Below are 26,381 nucleotides of genomic sequence, written 5' to 3' on the forward strand. Positions count from 1 at the left end.
AATCCTCGGATTAATAACCTTTCTATCACTTTCTAGCCGCCATAGTAAATACAGGGGATATGACATCTTGTTCTTGTATTTTTGATCTTTTGAACTCTAATGGTTGGATTCTCTCTAAGCTGGAGTTGTTGTTTTATTATTTTCTAGTTGATTGAATTACGAGGTTTTACGTTTCTAGGCTTCCTAGTGATGATATATGATTTATGAATATAACAGTCCAACCCTTTTGACTCTCTCTTCAAGTGACGCCTATCAATTCATCAAAGCGAAATTGAAGGATAAGGATTGACAAAGATGAGATTTCGTACCTTTCGATTTCGCGCAAGGTAAAACTTGTTAGAGAAATCTTGTTGGAATGATCTCCCAACCTCTTTATCTCTCTGCACACATCCACAAACATCCAATTGAAAGCGAAAGCTGCAACATCTGACATCTATTTGAAAACCTCTTATGCCTACATCTTCCTTAGCTGCCCTTCCTCTTTTCATTTTGGACATCAGAATAAAACTGGGATCAGAATCAGATTCAAGCACTTTGATTCTCGGTCTTCGCTGGCTAAAGGTGAAGGGTATTCAAAATCTATTTCTAGTTGTATTCTCAGTCTTCTTTTCTATTCTCTTTGGGCTCTTTCGGCTCAATAGGAACGAGGCCAAGTTTTGCAACCGTTGTACTACTAGTCCTTGTGCTTTAAATATTTAGAGCTTTAGCTCTCATGAATAAAACCATGGAACCATATTTACTGCCTGAGGGGATAAGGATCATGAATCCTCATAATTCCTCTTCTCGGGATGGGTGTTCTGTCTTTTACATTAAAATGTGATGAATCCTTTCTTTCACCCGACTCTCCTGCAGGTATCGGCTTCGCCTTCTTTTCTCCTAGCAATACTTTGATGGCAGCTGGCTATTGTGTCTGCCAAACTCACAACCTATCCATGGTGGAAGCACTCAAGACTGCTGAAGCACATAAATGAAGGAGCTTTCGGCTCCAAACTAATGCACAGGCCATTGTTCAGATGGTCAATGGCTCCCAGCAACAACCATTGACCATGGCAGCTGCAAGCCATCATTTCTGACATACGACTCTTTTTGACGAACTGTAGTATGTCCTGTATCTATAAATGGCTCCCAGAAAAAACTATCATGATAAGTCTCCGATTCTCCACTTCTGAAACCGATCATTGTTCTCCGAATAACATGATATCTCTACAAACTTCCAAGGTGATTTATGCCCACTCGAAATTGCGATGACGTTCTTAATTGGTGGAAGGAATCCCTGGGTGGATAGCTGTGAAGAGACATGATGATGATGATGATCATTTCAGTGGTACTCTCTTCTACCCTGACATGATATTTTCCTAAGACATCAAAATGCAGGGAACTTGGGCAATCTGTAATCAGGATGGCAATCAAGATGGACTCTCCTATGTATCTTTCTCGATGGCTGTAAAGAGATCTTTAAGTAGTTTTGCTCTTTTGAGTTCTTAGATAATAATAATAATAATAACATCAACTGAAAGTTAAGGATGGAGCTTTTTATGTAAACACATCTCTCTCACACAGATCAAAATCTGTGCTCTTGACATTCTTCTCTGTCTCCATGAAGCTTGGAGGTGTCTTCATATGGATACTGGCCTGCAGTCTTATGAAGGTGTCTTCAGTAGTGAACGGAAAAATCCTTGATGACAATGTTTCAGCAACGGTGGCTGACAACAACTCAGATCCTTCACCCGATTGCAGAGGAATTGCTCACACCACCAACCACTGCTTCAGTATATTTCTTTAACATGGACGTTGAATGGTTTATAGTTCATGGAGGATTACAGACTGTTGGCTTAGTTGCAGGTGGTACTGCTCAGTTAAAATCTCATCCAAGATTCCATGATATTGTTAGGGTATGTGATCATCTTCCAAAGACAGGAAGCATGCACTTTCTTGTCTGATGACAAGAAATGGATGCAGTGATGGCACTATAATGTGTTACTCTTATTCTATGAGTGAACCTAACACAAGGTAGAAACACTCCTCCATTCAAGCTCAAATCTGAAGCAGTGAAATGGCCTAAGTTTCTGATGCATGTTTCATGAGCACAAGCAGGGCTTCGCAAGTTGGCGGTGAAGCCATGACTGACCATATCAATCATCTGTGTGATATGTGATCCTTCCACTCTTTGGAATTGCTGTTGTGAGGGGAGCAGCTCAACTGGGCTTCCTGCCACAATCACCATTGTATCAGTTTGTGCTGCTGATACAATTCACTCCACCTGCTATGAGCATAGGTAGGACATGAACTGAATCTAATGGAACCAGTCAGGCATGAACTGAATCACACATCTTTGTTCACATGCATTGGAAACATCCCAGTGAAATCTAATCCAGAACCAGTCAGGCATGAACTGAATCACACATGCAGTATAATGGATCTCATCTTTACCTTGACACTCCTCTTTCGGTCTAAACTGTCATAGAAAATAATATCTTGATTCTCAAACTTTCTGAAGAAAATCTTGATTTGGCCTCTCGTATATTGCCACAGCAATTCACAGTTATGGAGTTCTTGTAGCATTCAAACCCAAAAAACTCTTGTTTGAGCTAAAAAATGTTATGGCTTTCACTATCAAGACTAGTGTTTCCTGCCTGCAACATCTTCCTGCTCTTTGACCTGCTCTTCACATCTTCTTCCTTCTCATCGATGAAGGAGAAGAATCTCTGCAGGCTGCACCCAGATTTTGAGCTTCCATGGTCGGAAGAGTCACTTTCCTCCAAGGGGTAGTGGCGAATGTACTGGTGCACCATGATCGCAAAGTATACGAACATTGCAACAGTACATGTCATTCCACATATCAGAAACAATCCCCAGAAGCTATTAAGTTGGAGGCGGTCAGACTCAAGCTCGCTCGTTTGGGAGCTGCACAAACTTCTTCCAGTAAGCCACTTGTCATGAATTCTTTGGAGATCGCCATTTTCTGATAGTGTAAGGATATTAGTGGACAAATCCACAGCTAAAGGGGAGTCCCTGGGGAATGCCTGGGTTGAGATGATAGGCATCAGCTAAGAGTCGTACAAACTGAAGTGGCAGAGAGTTGCTAAGAGCCATTAGGAAAGAAAATACTGCACAAAACTTGGACAAACATGATAAATGATCACCCAGGATTAAGGCAAGCATATTTATTTCTTGTATCATTAGGAGAATAGGGTGCAGTTGTGCATCTAATAATGTATTCAGTATAATTATGATGACATGCATTTGAACAAAAGATTGTCTTGCATACATGTAAACTGAAACTAGTGTGCTTCACCTTCAGCCTTCAGCTGTGCCACAGAAATTTTCTTGGAAGCCATGGAGACAATAAAACCATTTTTTTCTTTGATTCAGCTAGAACTGCTAAAATTGACATGTTGAATCTAAAGGTCAATTCAGGCAAGACAATATTTGATTCTTGCATCAGCCAAAGTTCTCCGACTAGCTAAAAGGAAGGGAAAAAAAAAACCCAAAAAGGCCACAATACTTAAACAAATTCCAAATTGCAGAAAACCAATGAATAGTGATGTCCTTGTTGTGCTAACAGAAGTTATATAACATTTATAATAATTTTTTAGCACAAAAATCACCATTTTTATCGAAAAGGATGATAGATGCCAATCAACTAGTTTATGAGATAATAACTAGTATGGATCCTACGAACTGAATATAGTAATCCAGCAATCAAAATATCATGAACCAGTAGGAATCAAGATCTAAGTACACAAAAAGTATATTGAGCAAGTTTGTTATATAAGATAGATGTACTTATGTTTCCAAGAGAAAAGTTTTTTGCAACCTCTGCTTCCTGTCAGCACTTCAATGGGATTCTAATATCCATATTATAGAAGTCAAGATTTAACTGTTTATACTTACAAATTGTTCACAACACAGTACCAGGAGAAAAAAAAAAGTAATTTGTTGCCCTTTTAGCATTAAAGCTTTGTGTCTCACATAAATCTTCATCTTCATCTAAGTGTTGATCACTAATCTTTCTTTGACAATATGTGCATGAGCCTAATAGCCTAGGCATATAAGATTCACCACTAATTTAACAGGGGTTTTAAAGCAAAACTTTCACAAATGTGAATGATAATTCATGAAAGTTTTGAATCAGTATCAGGAACTAACTTATATGTTGCCCAAATGGATCATGCATATGTGTTCCCTACAAACTTTGCTTTCGATGTACCACATGACATTCATAAACTATGAGCAGCGGAAATTAATATCACAAGCACTTCAAAACCAAGAGAGAGCACAGCAAAAAGAGATATCTATGAAACTTGACATCTGAAGATACTTACAAACCCCCAGCCATTTTTGGTAAATTCTGAGCCTACTATGGCAAACTCGCATTGGATTGAGAGAAATAGTTCGATATAGGGGCGTTCATCCACCACAGCGGCAACACCTCCTTTTTTGGGGCCTAGCTCAAGGGCTCTAACATAATCATTTGGGGTACCAAGTGCTTTCAATCTGGATCTTGAAATGCCAAGCTCCTCAACAAGATAGTTCTCAGTAAATGAGCCAACTTGAAACCCAATAGGCTCATTACTAGCAATTAAACTGTCAATGCTTTTTACAGGTGATGATAGTTGTTGCACAGTGAGAATTGACGTCAGACTAGCTGTGTAACTGGATTGAAGAATTAAAACCAGAAAAAGCCATATTATCAGAACTACACGCCCAAGAGTACTCATAGTATTTTCTCCTGTGAAGAGAAAGACAACATTAATCTATGAAGTCAAAAATATATCTTTTGGCTTATAAAAGTAACTAAAAAGTGAGTAGACTTCACTCACTATGAGCGAAAAACAGTGTCGAGAAGCTGAACCTGCAAAGACATTGAAGATCACATCAGTTAGCTTCAATTGCCCTGCTAGAACCAATGATTGTTAAACTGGACTTAGAATGAATTTCTTGTCATAATGTTTCAGCTCCACGTAACACAGTAAGTTCATATGCACATTAACAGACTTGATTGAAACAAATTGTACATTGTAACTGCAAAGGTTGATGGATACCAAAAGACAAGAATGACCAAGAGAATTATCCAATTAATCATACAGTTCGAAATGGCTATTAAAAAACAAAAAAGGCCCACTTCGTTAGATATAACAAACAATAAAATCGATAGCCACAATTTCACCATTTGCAAAATAAGATGTATAACATGTCACAATGTCCACTTCTTAGGAGTTACCTTGCACATCCTATAGTTAGTGCACTACATCTAGCAAACAAACCAATAACTACTTTACTGAATCATGTCATTAATCAAGCATCATCTAGGGCAATTTCTTTGACTATTCTGCAGAATTCATTACAAATGATCTTAGAAGATTAAGTTTGTACACTGAGTTAATTAGCTAGTATTCTTTACATAACAACAAACCTTTTGGCATAAAGAAAATAAAGATAGTCTAACGACCAATCATTGTTATGCTACCAATGATAGCAATGTACATATTTGCTGGTACATGTATTTCAGACAATTCTTTTGCAATCATGCAACATGATAACTGATATATTACCAAGTTTGCTCAGCCTTTGATAGTACTCTGTATGACATATAGGGCAGCACCATATGAATATTATGCTAAGAAATATACTTCCAAGTTCAATATGCTAAATATTTGATAACTCATAATACATGTACTAGTATATTCCTAAAAGACCATTGACTAATCTGATGAGATGATTACTGCATAAGCCTTTGGGTGACAAAGATTAAAAATCCAGTGGTGATATGAATACAAAAATCTTCCACAAAATAAACAACCAAATGGCCAAATAGTTTCACTTGATGATCAATGCAGCAGGATGTGTAAAGAAAAAGTTAAGATAGCTGTGATTGCAGTTTCTTGTCTAAACTCACCAAAAGACTGTAACTAGCTGTTTTTTTGGAGGCCCACGGAATTCATCGTTGATCCTGTGCTCAAGGATCCAAACGGCTATTCCTATTATGAGTAAGGATAACCCAGTGACACACCACATCGCCACTGTGAATGGCTGCAAGAAAGCCCAAGCATCTGAGTTGAGCTTTTCTATAGGAGCCAATATGACAAGCCCTGATTCGATATATGGCTGGGTAAAATCAACAATCTTTGTTCGATTTGTAACTATGGCTATATCGCCTATAGCAGCATCAAAGTCCTACAACAGGCGAAGTTACAGGATCAGTAATCACAAAATTCAAACTCTGCAGGAAATTCACATTAAGTTACCAAATTATTTTCTGTTTAATACTTACACCTGACGCAACCATCTCAGCAAGCATAGCATAATTGGGATTCTCATGGCCATTTCCAAAAGGTATGAACTTGTATGGGACAGGGTATGGAAGCAAGTTTATGGCAGCAGTAAAGACATCTATGCAGTATCCCTTCACGCCATCGTTATCTGGCTCTACTGAAACAAATTCCCGGTAACTTACTCTGTTAGGAACAACAATTCTTAACTCTTTCCCATTATTAGGGAAAACCCAACCACGAGGCTTTGTTATCACCTCCCCAGGCCAAATGACACTATACAGTTGTTGATTTGCACTGGAACTATTTGCTGGATTCATATACAGTTCTTCAGGTGACATAATTGACAATCCAGAGTAGTTTGTCCAGTAACCGATTGTTCGCCATCCAGTTCCTAGCATATTGAGGATATCATAAGCAGGGTGAATGAGGTTCGCTTCAGAGTCGAACTGGACTTTCCCAGTAACACCATCAAAATTCACATTATGAATCTTGTTCAGCAATATCTGGCCCCCATCAAACACACTCATTGCTTCGAGGTGTAAATTCCTTCCCTCAGCATCATGCAGATTTGAGAAATTTGAAAATGAAATCGATCCACCATCATTGAAAAAGGCATCCAATGCATGAGAAACCAGCCACACTGTGTCATAAGCATATAGACCATAAGAGTTAAGATGGAAGTTCTCAGTTGTGCCGTTCTTGGTCAACTGGCTCCATCTTGAAGTTAGAGTGTTCTTGAGTTTTGAATCTACAGTGTGCTGTCGCAATACAAGAACTCCTTGCATTGTGTCCAAAATTGCTGTATCCAGTGGAGTTGAAGAATCTAAAATTGAAGAAAGCCAATCTGTTGCTATCCAAACATACCCATTTGACACCATACCTAGATATCTTGCTGTGGCGAAAACTTCAATACCGATGCTTGGATTCACATGTACGACAATAATCCGTGAAGCCATCAGCGCAACTTTAACCAACAAATCCATGATGTCACCCCTTGTAGCCCCGGGTTGCAATGCAGCCTTGTAGGATATCTGGTAGCGCTTCTCTGAAAGCTTATCACCTAGAGAATTTATTCCATTTCTACCATAATCATCATCGACGAATATGGCTATCACCTGGCTCCACTGGTAATAGTCAACTAGTTCAGCTACAGCAGCCATTTGAAAGAGATCGCTATGGGTTGTTCGGACAAAAAAGGGATATTGCAATGAAGAAAGTGTAGGATCTGTCGCCGCAAAGGAAAGAAGAGGGACTTGCAGATCGTTTGCAACATGTGAAATGACATGTGCAATTACGGAAGATTGCGGACCAATGATTGCGACAATGTCTGTCTCCATGAACTGCAATGCTGTGTGAGGAATTAGTAACAAATAATAAGTTCATTTTGTTATAATAGATGAAGGCTTTTCACAAAATAGAAACTTAGTGTGGTGGTACCTTGAACAATACCAATGAAACTGTTGCAATTGGAGTCTTGCATTTCAGCAACCAGCTTCGTGCCTTGGAGAACACTCGGGTCTGCATTGACATCGCTCACTGCAGCATCAATGGCAACCTTGGCAACTCTTCCAATGGTGGAATTGTGGGAAAAAAGAGCTCCAATGTGCACTGTAGGAGGTCTTATAGCAGAGACATTCCTACCGAGGTCACTCCGAAGGAGACTAAAACAGAGTGCCAAAAATAGAAGCAAAACATGCTTCATGGTAGGATCTATAATTAAGGATCCTAGATTGTTCGTTGATTTCAGAATTGCATCATAGTCTCCGAAACAAAACCAAAACCGCTAGCATCATTACCAGGACCAAACCAATAATAACCTTCTCACGTATCAGTGTAACCAGGAGGCTGAAGAACATAAACCATGATTAACAAATATGCAATGCGTCACTAGAAAGTAAGAAAATGAAAAAACAAGAAAGAGTAAGAGCCAATTATGATCATAAAGAAAGGTCAAAAAAGAAATATTAGAAAAGAAAAGCAAACGAAAGACCAAGAAACGGAAACTACCAAGAGCTCTCTCTCTCTAGCAAGAGAAGTGAGAAGCGCAGAATATTATGCTAGCTAAACCCTAGACCTAACTAGAGAAAAGGTACTTGAAATAGAAGGAGTACAATAGGAGTGGTGCGCTGGAGGAAAACAGAAGAAATTATCTGTAGGAGTTCCCTGAAACAGGAAAATGAAAAGGAATTAGACAATTCAGATGCCTTGAGCTGTGAAATCTATGCTGTTAGCCAAGAAGAGGAAGTGAGGGAACAATAGCTGAACAAAGAAAAGGGGAAAAAGGGGGTCAGCACAAAATTACGAAGCACAAATGAACAGGTGAAGATGGAACCAGGAGCTCATATGTCGTACTGAACTCTGCACAGGAGGGAATTAATGGTGACAGGGACTGGCAACAACTATCACAAAATGTAAGAAGAATATCAACAAACACATAAAGGGCACCAAGTAGAGTATGGGCTGTTCCACTTGCAGATTGTCCTGGTGAAGCTGAAACTGAATGCACAGTAAGAGGATAACAGTTCTCGGACCGACAGACACCTACTTTCACCGTATTTGCTGTTGGTCACCATGAGTAACTCGATTTCAAGGTTGGAAGAGCTGCCTTGTGTTCTTTGATTGTTGATGGATGAGGATCCAGTGGCAGCTGATCTGATATTTGATAAGATGTCGCAGAATTCCCGTGTTGTGTGGGAGAGAAGGCCCGCACAACCTGCATCATATCAATTCAGGGTCATCTTCTCTCAACAGGCAAATCACTGCATGAAGTTGATAGCCAACTGTCCCAAGTTGTCCCACATATCCTATGGCTCACCTTCTTCTTCTTCTTCTTCTTCTTCTTCTTCTTCTCCTGCATGACATCCTCCCCCTCGACATTATTGTCTTCGATGCTGATGGGTCCTTTTAATTGCAGATTAGAGCTTAAAAGGTGGAATCTTTGGACAATCTGTGGAATCAGTATCGTACAAAAATATCGCGTAAAATATATCATTTTATATTATTAAGAAAAACAAAAACAATATGATATCAAATGGTATGATCAGGAAATCATGGAGAGAAGAAAAGGCCAAAACGACAATTAAACACCAGATGAGTGCTATTGGATATTTGTCATTTGATCGACCCATATGTCATGTTAGCATTCGAGGTGAGAGGAAGATGGAGCCAACACAAGCTTTTAGATGGTTACGGAGGCGACGTCGAAGGCGAGGGGCGGAGACGACATGGGCCGAGGCCGAAGCAACGCCGGAGGCGAAGCGTGGAGACGACCATATTGGGGCCGCGATCGATGGGGCGAATGACAGAAATTATTTGAATGAAATAAGTTAGGAGCTCTCTAAAAATAATAATTAAATTAAATTTCTTTTGAGAATTTATCCAAATCAATTTATATCCTATTTATGAGTTTAAATTTTTTTAGATGCAATGATAGTGATAAAAAAATTAAGAAAAATGAGAAAATTACAAATTATATCTTATCCACGTAATTTTTGAGTGACACCTCGGAAATTACTTGTTATTTTTATTTATTTTTAACCTTCAGAGCTTTAAATGTAATCTTTCTCTTTGCACGACTTTGATGCCGACTTGAGTTACGAAAGAGGGCATTATATCGATGTGACGTCATCGTCGAATACACGTAGATAAATGTGGAGGCCACGTCGATGTTTCCCATGTTTCGGTGTTCGCTGTGTGGTTCCGAGCAGCTCAGCTTGTCATAAGGAAACCACCGGTCGAAGTCGAAGTTGACTCGTGTCTCTGGCCGACGGGAAGGCGGTCGCGGAATCCTCGCCCCGCCTTCCTCCCCCGCGGATCCATAGCTCGCTTCCGGAACGAGGTCTCTTTCCAACTAGTCTCCGGCGACCCTGAATGACCCTAATTGCATCTAAGCCCTGTTCTTTGGAACCCTAATCTCGTGCCTCGTGACCTTCTGCTTCCCGTTGTTCAACTCAGATTCCTGTTCTGGTATCGAATCCCTTATGCTGGTATCTTCTAGTTTAAGATTATTGGTGGCAGGAAGTTGAATCTAAGTCGCTCAATTTGTTGCATGATTGTCGGACATTGTCACTGGATGCTAGCCGCAAAAGATCCATTCTTATAGAGTTGGTATAAAAGAAAGGTAACTTCTTTCACCTCAAATTCCATTTTTGATTTGGATCGGTAGATAAGTGCGGAATTGTCTCTTAACATCATATGAGTATCTTTGAATATAGTTGTTCTTTGAGAAGTTGTTGATGAACTATAGATCACTGTCCAATAAGACTTTTATCCCACTCTGCTGGTTGTTCTCTGCTTCCTAATAGATTAGTAAAGTAAATTGAACTTTGAGGAATTAAAAGGAGTATACAGAGCAACAATATACACTACTGGCAACTACTTGTTGAAGGAAAAACGGAGACAATATGCGAAGAAAGGAGCTAGAGATAAAATTTTGGTCTTTGTATTAATATCTTCCAACAAAGTAATTAAGGCTACTTAGTCTATATTTGGAGTTCCCTTGTATCATAAGTAGTTCTCTCCTGCTTCAGTGAAGCCTTTTTGTGGTTTTTTGTTTGTGTTTTGTTATCTAAAAATGGTTTACCTACACATATAACTACAGAGATTGTAATTGTACATGGTACCTTATTGAGATTGACATATTGCAAATATTCAAGTAGATAGATTGTTTGCGAAAAGCAAGGTCCACCATACCACGATGGACCGCTCGGTACGAGCAGTACATACCAATCCAATAGGAGACCAGTATAAGTAGTACATATCATTCTATCGGTACCTTACCATACCGTGTGTTAGTACATCTGTACATACCACACTGATGACTAATCGGTATATTGGTACAGATCGGTAAGATGAGCCATGGCCAAAAGAGTGGCATATCATGTATGTATTGGCAGAAACCACAAAATTTTGCTTGTACCCTATGTTGTCTTATACTTCATTATCATCTCTACTCGCCAGTCACGTCTTTCTCTTGTCATGGCCAGTGAGAATTCTTTGCCCCACTTTGCATTATCTGTTTATCATAGTCTCTACTCTATATTCTTATGCTCATCCATCATAGTGGTGAATACATTGTGATGTTTGATTGAAAATGATTCCCTTTTGCATTTGATTCAGTGAGATATGCCTTTGATGTTTGCCCATGTCTTAAATATGTATTTCAATTACTAATTCAAATCCTATGTTTAGTTTCTCTTCTACTCTCTTTACCTTGAATTTGTACCGATACTTATTGGTTGACAATCTTTTTCGAGCAAAGAAGTCATGTCACAAAGGAGTGTATGAGATTTACTAAGGATAAGAGTCCCTTGTGTAATTGATCCTTCTGTCTATTTGTACTGTTGACCTGAAAAATAAATATGAGCTATATTAGCTTGTTATGCTGATTCAACTCCTTCCCTTTCCTAGTGATGTTACATCTCTCAAAAGTAAGCCTTATGAGCCAGCAGGAGTCCATGTGTCTAGGAATAATCTGATGGCTGGTCATTAATGGGAAGCCTACAAGCTTTTAAGGCCTACCTTCCTAGAATCTTGGAAATTCAAAGGTCATTATCACCAGCCTAATGGGTACTTCTCGGCCTCTGTTTGCACAAAATAGAAGCTACTACCTTTATATCAGCAGGAGTACATAAGTTTGTTATGCATGATTTGTCATTGTACCATCATATTTCGTAGTTGTGCAGTTTATATATTTATGTTGCCATTTATGATCTTCAGGTGTCTGCTGGTAGAACTACAACCGGTTTCAGGTGTATCACATGGATCATTAGTGTCTGCAGTATCTGTTCTTCCAGTTGAACTTATCACTACCAAGCCTTAGCTCTGCGCATGATCCTTGTTGCTGATATAAAGGTCACAAGGAGGCATTTAAATTCTTGGCATCTTAGATTAGCTGAGGTGAATAATTAAGATGACGTAAGGTCACTGTTTTTTCCTCCAGGGCTTCATTTTTTGCCATTTGATGACATGTCTATAGAGTTCGCTGTTTCCTTCTTATTCCATTAATATTCTGTATCAAGAAGAGATAGAGAATACTAAATCTTGTATTTGTTAGTCCTATGTCAATCTTTATTTGTTAGCAATGATCATGGATGGGATCAAATAAAGAACAGCAATGATGACACTTATCATCTCCTCTAAACCATAAAGTGGGTTTTATGTGATTATCACACTATAAATGTAAATTTTCTCTTGGCATTTAGGATGTGCCATTATAGCTCGCACTGACTATAGAATTTGAATACTTGGAAGACAGCAAGGTTGATGTGGAAGATGGGAGTGCTTTTCTTGAGCACCTTCGTGTACCTTCCGTGGTAGAACAGTATCAGCAATTGACCAATGATTCTATTCTGGTTCAGAACATAACACTACTTCTGAGTAGGGCAATGTAGAATGATTGAAAACCCTCTTTATGGTTTCCAATGATTAATGACATGATCAGAGCTCTTGGCACAGTGCCAAGAAACCCTAAAACCTAAACTGTGTTGACACCTTTATCCATGTTTTCTGAAGTGCTTTTGAAGTATTTCAACTCTTCATTTTTTTTGTTTCCTGCTTGTCTTAATTGCCTTGTAATACATGTGAATACTAGGCATACATCCTACCTCACATAGTGAATTTATGAGTGATCAATTGCGTGCACTCATCTCAAAGTTTCTCAAAGTGGGATAGATGTGGATCACACATTGAAATGAGTGCTACTATGTAGTAAAGAAAGGATCTGAACCTACTCAAAACACTTTTGGTAGGGACTAACAAAACAGTGTAGAAACTATAATTAGTGAGAAAAGACTGGCATGAAGGTGAGGTTGTGTTGTTATACAGAAATATAATGTTTTATTTCTTAGAGAAAGAGATAATACAACCAAAATGTAGCAAAACACTACACAGTAAAAATGCAGCCACCATTCACAGCAGTAGCTTTTTGGCAAGTATGCTGTTCTAATAGCTCAGTAGCTCCAATTAATCCATCTATGTGTTCCAATACAACCATTGTCTCGCAATGGCACAAACAACAGGGTGAGCCTGAGGTGAAGATACAGATCTACAAGTAGCTCTCTTTAAGAGCCGCAGATAGACATGGAGAGCTCCAAATTAACTCTCTGGCCACCATCACAGCAACCTGAGCATTCAGTAATGCTTCTACCTGAGGAAGAAAAGAAGCCAAGACTTGCTTTGCTCGCCACGGCGCTCCTTGGAGTGGAACACAACGATAAGGACAGCGACAACGAACAGTCGTGGGGTTCTTCACCTTCCAATGTCTCCTCGTTGATTGCTGGGCACTTGTAGAATCCATCTTTGAAGCTCTTTTGGCAATGCTGCTTGTGATTTAGAATGTTGGCCTGTCATCAGCTTTTCAAAAGTCAAATAAACTGGTTGAATAACACTTCCATGAATGATAAGCCTTTCACTCAATGTTCAATCATGCTTCAAGGAACTCTTACAAAGAGAAGAAGAAGAAGAAGAAGAAGAAGAAGAAGAAGAAGAAAAAGGAAATGGGAGATTGGAGGTAATCTATTTGCTTAGATTTTACTGATTACAGTTAGTCCTCTTTGCTTTACTCAGAGCTGGGAAGTCACGAGGAGCATAACATAGTCATATCACTTCCTTTGTGGTCATCCATCATATTCATAGTTATGACTACTAGTAAAGATTTAGATAGGTTAAAAGTTGAATTAAGTGAAATTATGACAGAATTAAATTATCATGCTGTGACTACCAATAAGATTTCTTTCTATTACTCAATCATTATAGTCTAACCATAGACTGACTTGTCTATCATAATTATACATGACAAATCTACCATAGGTGGGACTCCAATGTACATCTTTTAAGCAGCACATTCACTGTAGTTCACTTACATAGCTTGTTGTGTTTGTGTGTCTTTATCCTTTTGGATTACAGATATGTGGATGCCTTTGCATAAGTATAATAATGATCCAACATACTAACAGAAATGCAATGCAGGAAGTTGGTATTAGCATTTAGATTTAGAAACCAAGAATGAAATCAGGAAGAATATTGTGGTCATAAAGGGTATATAGTACATGTAGGGGCAACAGTCTCCCTCTAAAAGAACAGTGAAAAGCCAAGTTCCACTGCAGGTCATGGTCATGTCAAGAGATCAACAAAGGAAACTTAAGCAAGATGGTCAAGAAAGAGTCACTGCAGGAGATGATAAAGCTAAAGAACACTACGAGGATCAGGAAGAAAAGCTTTACAGTGTGAAGAACACTGGGATTGCAGGGTTGTTCCTCGCCTTTTGATTTACCTGAAAAGGGATGGGTTCTTCTGCCCTAGATCCTGGAACTTTGAGCTTGGGAGCTGGATGATGAAAGGCCATGGCGGGAACAGCATCTTTATGCCACCAGAGGCCTTCCTCCTGTGCTCCGCCCTCGATGCCCAAGGCTTGCATGCAAGTGTCATAGCAGGACCAGGAGGACACTCTCTCCACCACGCCTTGGTTGCATTGTCTGTTAGATCCTGGAACTTTGAGCTTGGGAGCTGGATGATGAAAGGCCTTGGTGGGAGCAGCATCTTTCTGCCACCAGAGGCCTTGCTCCTGTGCTCCACCCTCGACACCCAAGGCTTGCATGCAAGTGTCATAGCAGGACCAGGAGGTGACTCTCTCCACCACGCCTTGGCTACATTGTCTATTAGTAAGGGATGAGCAAAGATTAGGGCAAAGTGTGCTGAGAAGATGACTCGGTAATCTGTTCACAATGTGACGGTCACTGTTGGAAGTGGAGATCAAAAAGCTCGACGATAGCTTGCCAACCTTTTCACAGGAGGGAGAGTAGCGTACAGGAACCGAGACTGGAACTCCGTAGTGGGCTTTGAGTCGGTGCATGAAGCATCATCACTTGGCTCATCACCGTTGCCATCATTGTCAAAGCACAGGTGCTTTCTCGCTTGCAATTCTAATGACAAGCAAGTTGAGATAGTGTGTTAGGCTTCTTCCCACCTCATACCAGCAGTGAAGGGAAGGAAGAAGAAATTACAGTGGGACACAAATGTTTATGGCAAGAAGAAGATAGAAGAAGGCACATCATCTTACCTTGCCTGCCCATGTCATTCCTCAAGCTTCTATACATCTGAACAGAACCATACCTTTCTATATCAGAAACCATGAAGAGATCAAAAGATGCATTGGAAGATCGAATCCTACCTGGAGATGACTCTTCACATGTGATATAGTCAAACCTCTGACATCCATCATCTGAAGCACGAGCTTCGGTGTGGCCTCTGCAGACAAGGAGGAAAGCAATGAGGAAGGCAGGCAGACCACAGGAAGAACTCATCGATGATTGAAGCGGAAGCCATACTCTCTTGGCCTCCAAGCCTTTCAATGGCTTTAACGAAGCAGTGGTGCAGGTCAGGAGTCCATCTCAACCGAGGAACCTTAGATCTTGTGTACTGTCTCACCGCACCACTATTTCTCCCAAAGTCTCCCATCTCGCTCACTTGTCTTCTCTTCCTCGCAGGTTTGGAACATATTTATAGCTTGTAATAGAAGAATTAACAGGGAAAAAGCATGCACAATTCAAGATCATGACGAAACCATGTGCATAAAACATAAGCATTGACAACATCGGGCATCTAAACATCGTTGGGACTGTCGAGGATTACTAAGATCACGAGCAGACATTATTAGGAGGATTTAATGAGTAAAGAGAGAGAGAGAAGACAAAAAAATTTCTGCTGGGCTGTCTATGATATGCTTTCTATTCCTCCACCTGAAAAGAGAGGGTTTCACTACACTTTCCTCCAAATAAACATGATTATTGCACCCGGGCAGAACTTTTGACTCACCACACAAGGGACAGGGATAGGGCAATGGCAGGACAGAGAGAGAGAGAGAGAGAGAGAGAGAGAGAGAGAGAGAGAGAGATTTGTGCAGCCAAGAGAACAGCTATAGAATCTCTGAACACAGGATTTCTTTACCACTCTGGTTTCAAGCCTCTTTTTGTGTTGTGAACTGCCCTTTTCTATCCCTTTCTGGTTTTGAGTGAGAGGATTTTTCTATCAGATTCATTATACTACTAATGCTTTGAATGTGTCAAACCTCATATCTTTCTTGTCACAAAGTCAACTGTGTGGGTGCCTATCCATTGTTGGGATAAACTATGAACTGACTTCACCACCAAGTCCTGAAACCCTACAAGGCAGGCCTGGGAGCACAACATTGTTACACAGTTAAATTGGTGTCTTGGCCTTTTGAAATCAATCACAACCAGCAATAACTTTTTGGAAACCAAGCTGAGTTCACACAGGTGTTGTGTTGTAACATAGGGAAGGATGGTGGGTGGATGCTGCTGTAGCACAGTCACATGAGACATTGTGTGAAAGAATAGAACCGAACAAAGAGGCAAAAAGTATTCATTGGTTTCTTTTCAGTTGAGTACTTCAAAGCCTAGTCAGTCGCTGGCTACTTCTGAAAATTCTTCCTGCCTCCTTGCAGAATTGGGCAGACCTAATAAAGAAAGGGATGGTAGGGTTGGTGCCAAGGTCTTTGGACTTTGTGGACTTCGGAGCTGTGAGGTCTTCTCTTTATGGCCTATAGCTTGTTCACTGAGAAAGCAAAATGTTAGGAGAGAGGTAAAAGAAAGCAAACTGGAATAATAATAATAATGAGATGGAACAGCTTTAGTTTGGATGTCTCTCTATCCATCATCTTGTAAGTTCATGATAGGTATGGGAGGAGCACCGGGCAACATGAACTGCATGCAAGCATGCATGCAGGAGACCGAAACCAAGGGTGAACCACAGCAAAATCTAGCTCATCAACTCATTACCTTATCCGTTGAATGGGCAGTCTCACATGGTGGATTAGAGCAGCAACTGCATCACTGTTGATTGCCAACCATGTTGAATCCATTGCAGATAGGTTGATAGGACTGTACTCCAACCTCCTTTTCTGAAACAAGGGAAGAAGAAGATGCCTTCTCTGGTTTCGCAACCCAACCCTGACATTAGCCCTTGAACTGCCCTGGACAAATAGTTTCTGCCAAGAGGCTCAAATTACTGATAGATAGATAGATAGATAGATAGATATATGCGTGTATATACATACATAAATGTATCAAAGAGGTGTTAAATGACATTAAAGGGAGCCATGAGAAACAAGTAAACTGAGCTGGGAATCTCGACATATTAATTAAAACGAAGGAGAGAAAGAGAAAAGAGAAAAGAGAGGGAAAAAAGGAAAGCTGGGTGTTCTTTCCATGAACCTAAATCTGTGCAGAGCATAGTTCTTTTTGTCGGCATTAAAGAGGGGTCAGCAGCAGAAGGAATGATGGGAGTTGCTGCAGACGGGAGTGATGGTGGGCAGGACGGATGCAGGCTATTGCTGGGAAAACAAATCAAAAGGAGAATTGTCGCAGCTGCTGCCAATCCATCCGATGATGTTGTTAACGTCAAATTGATCATCAGCCAATGTTCCTTTTCATGCTCAAGTAAATAAATGTATAAAGAGAAAAAGTAAAACGACAAATATCCAAAATCAAGATAGTATTTGAAGCGACAATTGTTTATAGTAGGAAGACCTTAATCATATGCAGTTTGGGGAAATATTCTACAAGGCTACTTATCATTCTGATTTGGTGCTATGATAGCAATTAGATGGCAATGTGGGAGAGAGAGAGAGAGAGAGAGAGAGTTCTCAGAGGTTGGCCGGCGAGAGACATGGAAGAGCACGTTGCATGGCACTGAGGCTCGAGGAGACCCCACGACGACAAATCGTCGAGTGCATGCAGCGGGAAACCAGTTTGCCTTCATCTTCGTGTCTTCTCTGCGATTCTGCTTTCACAGACCGACAGCAAAGGCTCAAAGCTTTTTGCCCGGAGTGGGAACGAAAGGAACGCCACTGCAATCCGCTCCTCCCCACCGCCACAATGCCATCATGACTTCGCCTCAGCTCAGCTCAGCTCAGAAGACTGTCCTCCATTGTGCATTCATGCTGCTGTCCTCTTCCCCCTGTAGCCAATCTTCATGGAATCAGTCAAAAAGCATACAAGGAAATGAGCAAACTGTGGTTCTAAATGGAAGCTTCCTAAATCAAATATAACCTAATAAAACTGGTTTAACAGTAATTACTTGTTGGCCTTCCTGCTTTGTCCTCTGGCATAACCCATTTGGTGAAATCAATACACTTGATATCAACCTTTATCTGCTTTGTCTTTGGCTGTTCTTGTTTGAATCTAAACAACCACAGAAAACATCAGTGAGACATGAAACAGTATACAGGTTGCTGTTCCCAGCCATCAACAACCATCAATGGTATGCTTAACATCCAGGCAAAGACACATCCAAGAGAAAAGCTATTCAATCGCAGAGCAACAGATAGAAGCACCACTTCACTATCGAATCGACTTAAAGACAAGTAAGTAGTCTGATAACATTCTATTGTTACTTCAGAATGGCTACATGATGTCTGACCATGGCAAATTCTATTGAGTTGACTTCAATCATGGTAAATTCCCTATATTGCCTGCTAAATCATCAATTAGTAAGACACTATTTGGCAGTTCACAGAATATCCAACCACTATAACTTCAAAAGAAATAACATGTTCAGATAATGTTCAAGGTTACAAAAGATTGTGTTCAAGTGATTAAACCAAGGAACTACCATCTAACGTTCAAAGAGGATCAATGACTTTTCTCTGTTTGGAGGAATTAGTTGGATAACGAGGAAGATGAGAAGGGTAGAGAGTGTTTGTTGAGATAAAAAATTGCCATAGGACAGTTCTGAAAGGCAAGAATGACTACATAAAATTACATGTCCTTCTGAGCAACTGATGTACTGATTTGTTGTTTCATAAACAACACAAGCAACAACATGTGGACCACAAAGCAGGATCAGAGCCACAAGTTCTCAGGACCACCCATCACCTTCCATGGGCATCGTCAGATGTACACATGACGACGCATATTGTTAATGATTCTGACCATCTTTTAGATGCTGCTGGAAATGGGGCCAATGGATTTCTGCAGGCAGTAAACCACACTAATCAGAAATTCAGTAGGTGCAGATAGACATTTGCAATGCTGCCGAGACTTTTTTTGGAGTCATTCATATTTTCAGATTGTATCTCTCAAAACTGCCAAGAGAAATTCGTACAAAGCTCAATAGCAACTGTCATGTAAACCATAAAATTTGGCTTAATGCAATTGAAACATTTCTTTCTTTGTATTACAAACAACAACAATAAGCAGTAATCCGCAACTATTTAGTGTTGAGTGCATGAATCTTCTTCTGGTGTTGGCTCCATTTGAGGTAATATCTCTTTATCATTTCTAACTAAGTTTTCTTAGGTCTTCCTCTACCTCCTATGACACCATTAATTTGAATCATTTCATCTCATCATCGCACCTAATTATTCACTGATGACAATAGTTTTTATTAATATATTTTCTATTAATCACATATATCTACCTCAACATTCCCATCTCAACCACATTAATCTTTTGCATCTTGTTCCTTAACTACATTAATTTTTTGATTGATTTTCTTCAAGTCATAAGTTACTCATATGTGTCTGAAGTGAAACTGGATTGCTCAATGCTCCAAATAACAACATTAAGTCAGCTTTATCTGAGTCAAGGTTATCTGGTGAGACAAACCCTTCTTTGGTCCTTGTAGATGGTGTCCTTGAAATTTGAAATCCAGACTCCTAAGTTCACAAAAAAAAAAAAAGGATAAGAAAAGATCTTGCAAAACAAATGAGGGGTGGTCGTTTCATTTTAACTTGTATGAGACAACAACTAATAATTAGTAATCTAAACCACAGTAGTTATACACAACTATCTCAGAAAAAAGATGGTCAATGAAATATAAATGTTTCTTAAAATAGCAGACATTTATTTGGTGTTGCAAATCATGATTATTCCATGAGCTCTGCTGACTTTCATTATTGAACACAAACATCATTAGCTTTCAATATCAGCAAAGCAGTTAAAATAGCTGTCATCATATATAAAGCCAGAGTTGGTAAAAGAGAAGGTGACAGTTTAACAATGGAGAAAATAGAATAAGAAACTATAGTTTTCCAGTTTTACATGAGAACAATAGAGTGATCATGGTGTCTATAATAAAGGAGAAAACCATTGACAGGAATAAACCTACACCTAATATGGCACAAATTTCTTTAATTGAGTTATACTTTCAGAAATGTCTGTCAATTTATTTCACAACAGGTGTATGAGAAAAAATTCATCATCACATGACTTCCTTTATGGTGCTTACTTACCAATTTGACTGATCTCATATCAATAATGGTGATTTGACTTGGCAATCGATGATCTGAGTTATTGTCGGCTTATACTGGGCAACAAACAACCAGATATGTATAATAGGTATAATTAATATTATCTTTTCTTTTTCTCCTAGGGTTTGGATAGAGTATTATACTACAGTATATATTTAATTTATGGTAGTTTACTGGCACTATACCCACCTATGTAACCTATGAACAGCACAGTTTAATTAGGTTGTCACTCATACTCTGTGTGTCTATGTTCATCCTGCACAGTACAATGTGAAATGTACCTGCAGGGACTTGATCAATCCACATATGGCTCTTGTCACATGATCAGAAGTTTTCAATTTCAGCACATCTGAGGAACAGTAACATGCCATGGCTAATACATGATGCTTTGGAACTTGTCATAACACTAAGACCTAAATCCAAACATCTGTATCTACCAACCTATATCCAAACATCTGTATCTACCACAATATAATGTGACCATTGCTGATTCCCTTCCAGTCTTGGAAACAAGCCAAAAGAGAGATCTCTACTTTCTTGGCATAACTGTATTCATACACCATATCACCACATATATGCATCCATTTATTGCTGGTACATATGATCGATAGTCTTGCTATGATAAACAAATGGAAGCACATGAGGGACCATCTGGTTCACTACAGGCACTAATATAAGACATACTAGGTTCTTGGCTATGCAAAAGAATGTTACCACATATATCCAATAGTCCAGTGAAATTTATAAAAGAAAAACTAGTGTCTTGTGTATGCTTAATGTTAGCATAACAGCATAAAGCATTTTCACCAAAGTGCAGAAAACTAAAGGCACCAATCATGCTGAGGGAGGTAAATCACAACAATCACCAAGCTTTCACTAGAAAATTCTTAGAAGCTAGGGTTTTATAGATAAACTAATGGTATCATAAAAGACAATCACTATTTGTGTTCACCGTAAGAGATGTGCAACATAAAACTCATATAGACATCAACTAACTCTAATAAACAGGACATCTGAAAGGGAGCCTTAAAAAAAGCTACTAAAATCACAAGCGTTGGCATGACTATAAAGGAAGAACAAGGATTTTGGTAGAGTAATACTAAATTAAAATTTGGATTCACAAACGATGCAAGATAAAAGTGTAACAGAGGATTTCTATGCAAGTCAAGATACATGAGGAAGATTGGAAAGGTTGTGCTGGACTTTCTTAGTTAAATTTTCAGGATGGAGGAGGGTTCTGTGAGAGATGGAGTACTAATCAAAGTAGACCTGATAACGAACTTTAAAGTTTAAACAAAATAAAATATGGTGCTAAATTTTTTTGCAATAGATACTCTATAGCAGTAATATAAAAGGTACAAGAAAAGCACTATAACCAGTACTATAGCAAAGCTAATGTACTAGAAATAGTACTATAGAAACTTATCATGACACTGTAGCAGTACTATAATAGCAGTGTAGCAAATTGTTTAGGTATAGTTTGCAAGTCAACAGAGAGAAAAAGAAAAAGAAAGAGGGAACAAACAATAGAAAAGAAGAAGATAAAATGGAATCTCATTAATCGTGGGCCAGCACCACTGCAGTGTCTCCTTGACAATTTGCTACACTGCTATTATAGTACTGCTAAGATAAAATGGAATCTCATTAACCATTGGCCAGCACCACTGCAGTGTCTCCTTGACAATAAATGCAATAGCTCGATTTTATTCATCCGCATATCATAAGCAAGCAGAGAGGATCGTTGACAATAAATGATAGCCAAGTATTCCTAATTTCATATAACAATTCCAAAAACAACTTAAAATCTTAGGCTAGAATAATAAACTAAAATTGGTTCTAACTGCCAACATTTTGCATAACCAGAGAGCTCAATTGTTCATGTAATGTGGTTATTTGAGAAAGATGTAACTACAATTATGATATTTTATGTAATATCTGTATGGATGGATTTAAATGTTTGATTGCATAAGGTATCGTCTTCTTGGCATACAATAATCATATTGGGGCAAACAGTAAAGTTCCTCTAGACTATAAACATAGTGTGTTATAAGCTATAGAAAAAATAAAACAACTCTCAGGAACCAAGGTTTGCCGTACCGGACTGTACCGCCCGGTACGGGCGGTACGTACCGGTCGATAGGCCAGCGGTACGCGGACCGTCCCGTACCGTATCGAGTACTGTACAGTAACACTGCTCAGTCCACGTGAGTGTACCGCTCGGTACACTTGGGTGTACCGAGCGATATACCGTACCGTACCGGTACCGAGCTCGGGTCGAAACGCCGGTATGGTACGGTACGACGAACCTTGTCAGGAACCTTTACAGACCACTTAAAACCAAGGTATCAAATACCAGTGCTGGACCCATGCCCAGCCCCTAATTGTATTGGTATAGATCCAGTGAAAACCAGTGTGCCAAATTATGCAAGCAGACCAGACCAACCAGATCAGAAAAAAAGGAAAGAAAAAGAAGAATAAGTCCTCCATGAATACCTCATCGATTGTCTTCAAATGTTTCCCCAGGGTTTTCCTTTTCTACTCTCACCATTAGAGGCAAAAATCCATAGAAGTTGGTCATCCCAATGCCATTTGTTTAAGTCCTCCCTGGTTTTCTCTGACTCAGGAACCGTTGCAAGCCAAGGTGGACTAGTGAACATACAAGTTAACAAAATGGTTCGGCATCCATGCTTGGAATCAGAACGATGACCAACGATAATCATTTATAAAGATTAAGTAGCTATTTCCATATTCGCTACCTCTCTCTAGCTTCGCCGCATGTATAAAGCTTCTACTTCCAGGCCTCACTCACTAATGGGTATCACAAGTCTAAAACATGAGTTTTAAGTTTAACATAACAACACCTTCCTGCTGCTTGCGAATTGAACACTTCCATGTCATGGCAAGAGACTCAATCAACTTATAATCACAAAAGATAAGCTACACAAAAATGGAATTCAATGGTACGAAGGTCTCATGCCTTGAGTATTTACAACAGAACATTCAATTTTTTGTATTGGGAGAAAGTAATTTTTAATTCCATATATATTCCCACATATCATAGCAAGACCAAGAACACTAGAAGTCACACAAAATAAAAATTTTGAATCTTTTCTACTGCAGGTTAAGAAAGTACATTAACTCTAGGTAAATACTAGAACTGGCATCAGTTTTTCAATAATAACCAAACAGACACGAATTCATTTAGCTAATAACAATACTGACTTGGATCCACTGTTAAATGCTGAAACTTGCCAGATAACATGGCAGAAAGACAAGAAAAAGCCTGCATTACCTCTTCTTTATTAGACTTCAAAACCATGGGCAATTTGTACATGCAACAGTTTTTTCTTTGGCATATTCCACTTCGCAATTCTTGAACCCCGGGCACAAGAGCTTCTTATCCCTCTTCTCCATATACCCTAACCTCTCTGTGTTCTTGAGTATCTCCTTCCATTTCTAAGCATGTTTCTGTTGCCTCCTCTTCTCCTTCAACACATCATGGACCTTCACGCCCACAAAGTCTGCTGATGGAAGCCTTACAAGAATGCTTTTTGGAGACTATGAGCCTCTTTTCCGGATCCCGCTTTGCCTCCTCCAGCTTTTCCGCCCTCTCCAATTCCCGCTGCTTAGAAAACTACCTCCTTTCCGCGTCGTCCTCACGGCCAACCCCAAAGATGTCGGGAGCAACAGCATCTCCGCCGATCCTGCGGTGAAACCGCTGCTAGAGCTCCTAACGTGGGTGAGGAATCGATAGCCGGAGATGGTAGGGCCGGGTCGTCGACCTTGGTCTCACTCTCTCTGCCGTCTTCATCCCCCTCTACCTCCTCGCTAGCCCTCTACGACCGATTTGTGGGTCTCGACGTTCCACCGAGGAGCAAGAGGACTTGAACGGGTCCAGGGCGGCACCTCGGGCCACGGCATTATTGTCATCGGCCCACGAGGTAGTCGAAGAAAAGGGAGGGGCTGCCGATTAGGGTTTCGAAATCTGCTCCGCTGATGATGCCAACCAAAGACAGCAACGGACGGTAGGAGCGTATGCAGGCGTGCCTCGATGGCGGGAACATTGCTCGCCATTGTCGAGCTCGGTGACGCCAAGAGGGCTGATTACCATTTTTAGCCTCCGGATTTTTAGATTTAAAAAATTTATATTTATTTTTTTAATTAATGCTCTTTTCTATCTCATCCTTAAACTTAAAAAAATTATATTAAAAATTTTATGATTATAAAAAATATATATTTAAATTTTACCGATAAAAAATATAATATGTGACAATACCTATATGAATGACATGAAAAATATAAATAAAAAGATAATTTTAATAATAATAATAAACGATGATATTGTGGGTAAGTATTGTGGTGGTGATCGACGAGAACGACGTAGTGGTCGACCTTATCGATATCACTAATGACATATAAATAATGATAAAAAAATAATTTTGATTCGATTTATATTTTCTATCAATAAAATCAATCACTAGAATAAATAAGGTTAAATATTTTATTTTTATAAACATAAATATTATAATTTTTTAAAGTGATTATAATTAGCCCGAGCCGAAATTAATCATCGCAAAAGACGCTCAGGGAAGGGGATATGCGTGCTTCATTGGGCTGGGCTTTTCTAGAGTGTATGCCCAGCTCAATTTAGCCTCTGAGCTTTAATGAGCAGAGCGGAAGAGGAAAAGGCTCAGCCCACTTATATTAACTAATATTAATCATTAACTAATATTAAAACTTTATAATACCTAAAAGAAATATATTCTATTTTGCTTTCATCAATTATTTAACCTATCATATATTTCAATATTTTTGAAAAGGGGTATGAGTATCAATTTATATTTAACATCATTATGCTAATGATCAATTAACATATATGAACTAAAATAGCATATATAAAATAATATGAGAAAATTTCAAAAATCACTAAATTTGGAGAAATTTGGATTGCCACACAAATTTGTATTTATATACACATTTGATACTGATATGGGAAATTGTTAATCCCTTATAATCAATAGATGGCTTAATCAATTTGAGCAAACTAATTGCACTCATCACTCCAATTCCAAATGTCGACTTGACCTTTTGACTTTCTTCCCCTCAGACTTCACCCATGCACTTGAGACCATCAAATCCCTCTTCAGCCCAAAGTCCACCTCATCATCTCACCACCACATCCACACCTTTATGTCATCCCACCTATTAAAGCTCCTTTAACAATAACACTATTCATACACCACCACCACCACCACCACCACCACCGGGCTCACACATGAAGCCTTTCTTGTCTCCATCAACCCTACATGGAGCTCCCACTCCTACCAACCTTAGTGGGAAGTCGGCATTTGAAAAGATAAGGTTGCAGAGATAAACAACTCCTTCCATGCTTTCTCCAATGGCAAAGTGATGAGCAAAAGAAAGGCTTTGTAAACCCTAAAACCAGGGTCAACATGTGTTAGAATAAAGCTCTCCTTATGTTGCTGGTGATTAAGTAAACAACACCTTCTCCTCTTCCCCCTGCTCTTAATTTCATATGTCGTGTAGCTTTTCCATTTTGGAAGGTCTCGCGTGCTTATTGCTGTATGATCCTCCTTTGTCTCTTCCTCCTACCTCTTGCAGTGGACAGTTGTGCATCTCTGGGTGAAGCTCCCCAAGCTTTAATGCTCGAACTACACGACAAAAGGGTTCCACTGAGGAAGATAATGGCCTCATTAGGCTTTTGGTTGCATTAATTTGCCCTAATGTGCCGAGGGATTGGTGCGATGGTGAGAGATTTTGTGTTGTTTATCTTGCTAAAGCCATTGCTTGACATGGATGGATGCAAATGTTTTAGA

General features: G+C 39.4%; 2 protein-coding genes and 2 long non-coding RNA genes across 9 annotated transcripts; 1 reads left to right on the forward strand and 3 right to left on the reverse strand.

Moving 5' to 3' along the window:
* Positions 1-1,412: 1,412 nt before the first annotated feature.
* Positions 1,413-9,562, reverse strand: LOC135585631 (glutamate receptor 3.1-like). 5 transcript variants are annotated; one of them, XM_065152381.1, is made up of 8 exons: positions 9,466-9,562; positions 9,091-9,222; positions 7,713-8,988; positions 6,275-7,623; positions 5,900-6,177; positions 4,824-4,855; positions 4,326-4,732; positions 1,413-3,023 (listed from the first exon to the last, which is right to left on the reverse strand). In XM_065152381.1, the coding sequence occupies exons 3-8, from the start codon at positions 7,975-7,977 to the stop codon at positions 2,589-2,591; spliced, it is 2,766 nt and encodes a 921-aa protein (XP_065008453.1). In that variant the 5' UTR covers positions 7,978-8,988; positions 9,091-9,222; positions 9,466-9,562; the 3' UTR covers positions 1,413-2,588. The 5 variants fall into 5 exon arrangements, with proteins under 5 accessions (XP_065008453.1, XP_065008457.1, XP_065008456.1 ...); XM_065152385.1 differs by having other exon boundaries at positions 7,713-8,120; positions 8,821-8,988; positions 9,091-9,555; XM_065152384.1 differs by having other exon boundaries at positions 7,713-8,120; positions 8,283-8,988; positions 9,091-9,555.
* A 411-nt stretch (positions 9,563-9,973) lies between these two features.
* LOC135637582 (uncharacterized) lies at positions 9,974-12,399 on the forward strand. 2 transcript variants are annotated; one of them, XR_010496330.1, is made up of 3 exons: positions 9,974-10,241; positions 10,355-10,395; positions 11,994-12,399. It is a non-coding gene; the product is annotated as an uncharacterized LOC135637582 (long non-coding RNA). The 2 variants fall into 2 exon arrangements; XR_010496329.1 differs by having other exon boundaries at positions 9,974-10,395.
* A 755-nt stretch (positions 12,400-13,154) lies between these two features.
* Positions 13,155-16,030, reverse strand: LOC103985966 (myb family transcription factor MOF1). The gene is made up of 6 exons (XM_009403818.3): positions 15,602-16,030; positions 15,445-15,521; positions 15,334-15,370; positions 15,055-15,196; positions 14,548-14,929; positions 13,155-13,618 (listed from the first exon to the last, which is right to left on the reverse strand). Exons 1-6 carry the CDS (start codon positions 15,729-15,731, stop codon positions 13,337-13,339), a joined length of 1,050 nt encoding a protein of 349 aa, XP_009402093.3. The 5' UTR covers positions 15,732-16,030; the 3' UTR covers positions 13,155-13,336.
* A 1,695-nt stretch (positions 16,031-17,725) lies between these two features.
* LOC135638625 (uncharacterized) lies at positions 17,726-24,584 on the reverse strand. The gene is made up of 3 exons (XR_010496682.1): positions 23,837-24,584; positions 18,372-19,264; positions 17,726-18,251 (listed from the first exon to the last, which is right to left on the reverse strand). It is a non-coding gene; the product is annotated as an uncharacterized LOC135638625 (long non-coding RNA).
* Positions 24,585-26,381: the final 1,797 nt, after the last annotated feature.

This window comes from Musa acuminata, chromosome BXJ3-5, assembly GCF_036884655.1.
Source record: "Musa acuminata AAA Group cultivar baxijiao chromosome BXJ3-5, Cavendish_Baxijiao_AAA, whole genome shotgun sequence".
Classification (NCBI taxonomy): Eukaryota; Viridiplantae; Streptophyta; class Magnoliopsida; order Zingiberales; family Musaceae; genus Musa; species Musa acuminata.

Coding starts and splice junctions, on each gene's coding strand:
- LOC135585631 (XM_065152381.1), bottom strand. CDS start 7,977: ATGAAGCATGTTTTGCTTCTATTTTTGGCACTCTGTTTTAGTCTCCTT. Junction 7,624..7,712: donor TTTCATTGGTATTGTTCAAG/GTACCACCACAC, acceptor TTCCTCACACAG/CATTGCAGTTCATGGAGACA. Junction 3,024..4,325: donor CCAAAAATGGCTGGGGGTTT/GTAAGTATCTTC, acceptor ATCTCAACCCAG/GCATTCCCCAGGGACTCCCC.
- LOC103985966 (XM_009403818.3), bottom strand. CDS start 15,731: ATGGGAGACTTTGGGAGAAATAGTGGTGCGGTGAGACAGTACACAAGA. Junction 15,522..15,601: donor AAGGCTTGGAGGCCAAGAGA/GTATGGCTTCCG, acceptor CCTTGTCTGCAG/AGGCCACACCGAAGCTCGTG. Junction 15,197..15,333: donor GAATGACATGGGCAGGCAAG/GTAAGATGATGT, acceptor GCTTGTCATTAG/AATTGCAAGCGAGAAAGCAC.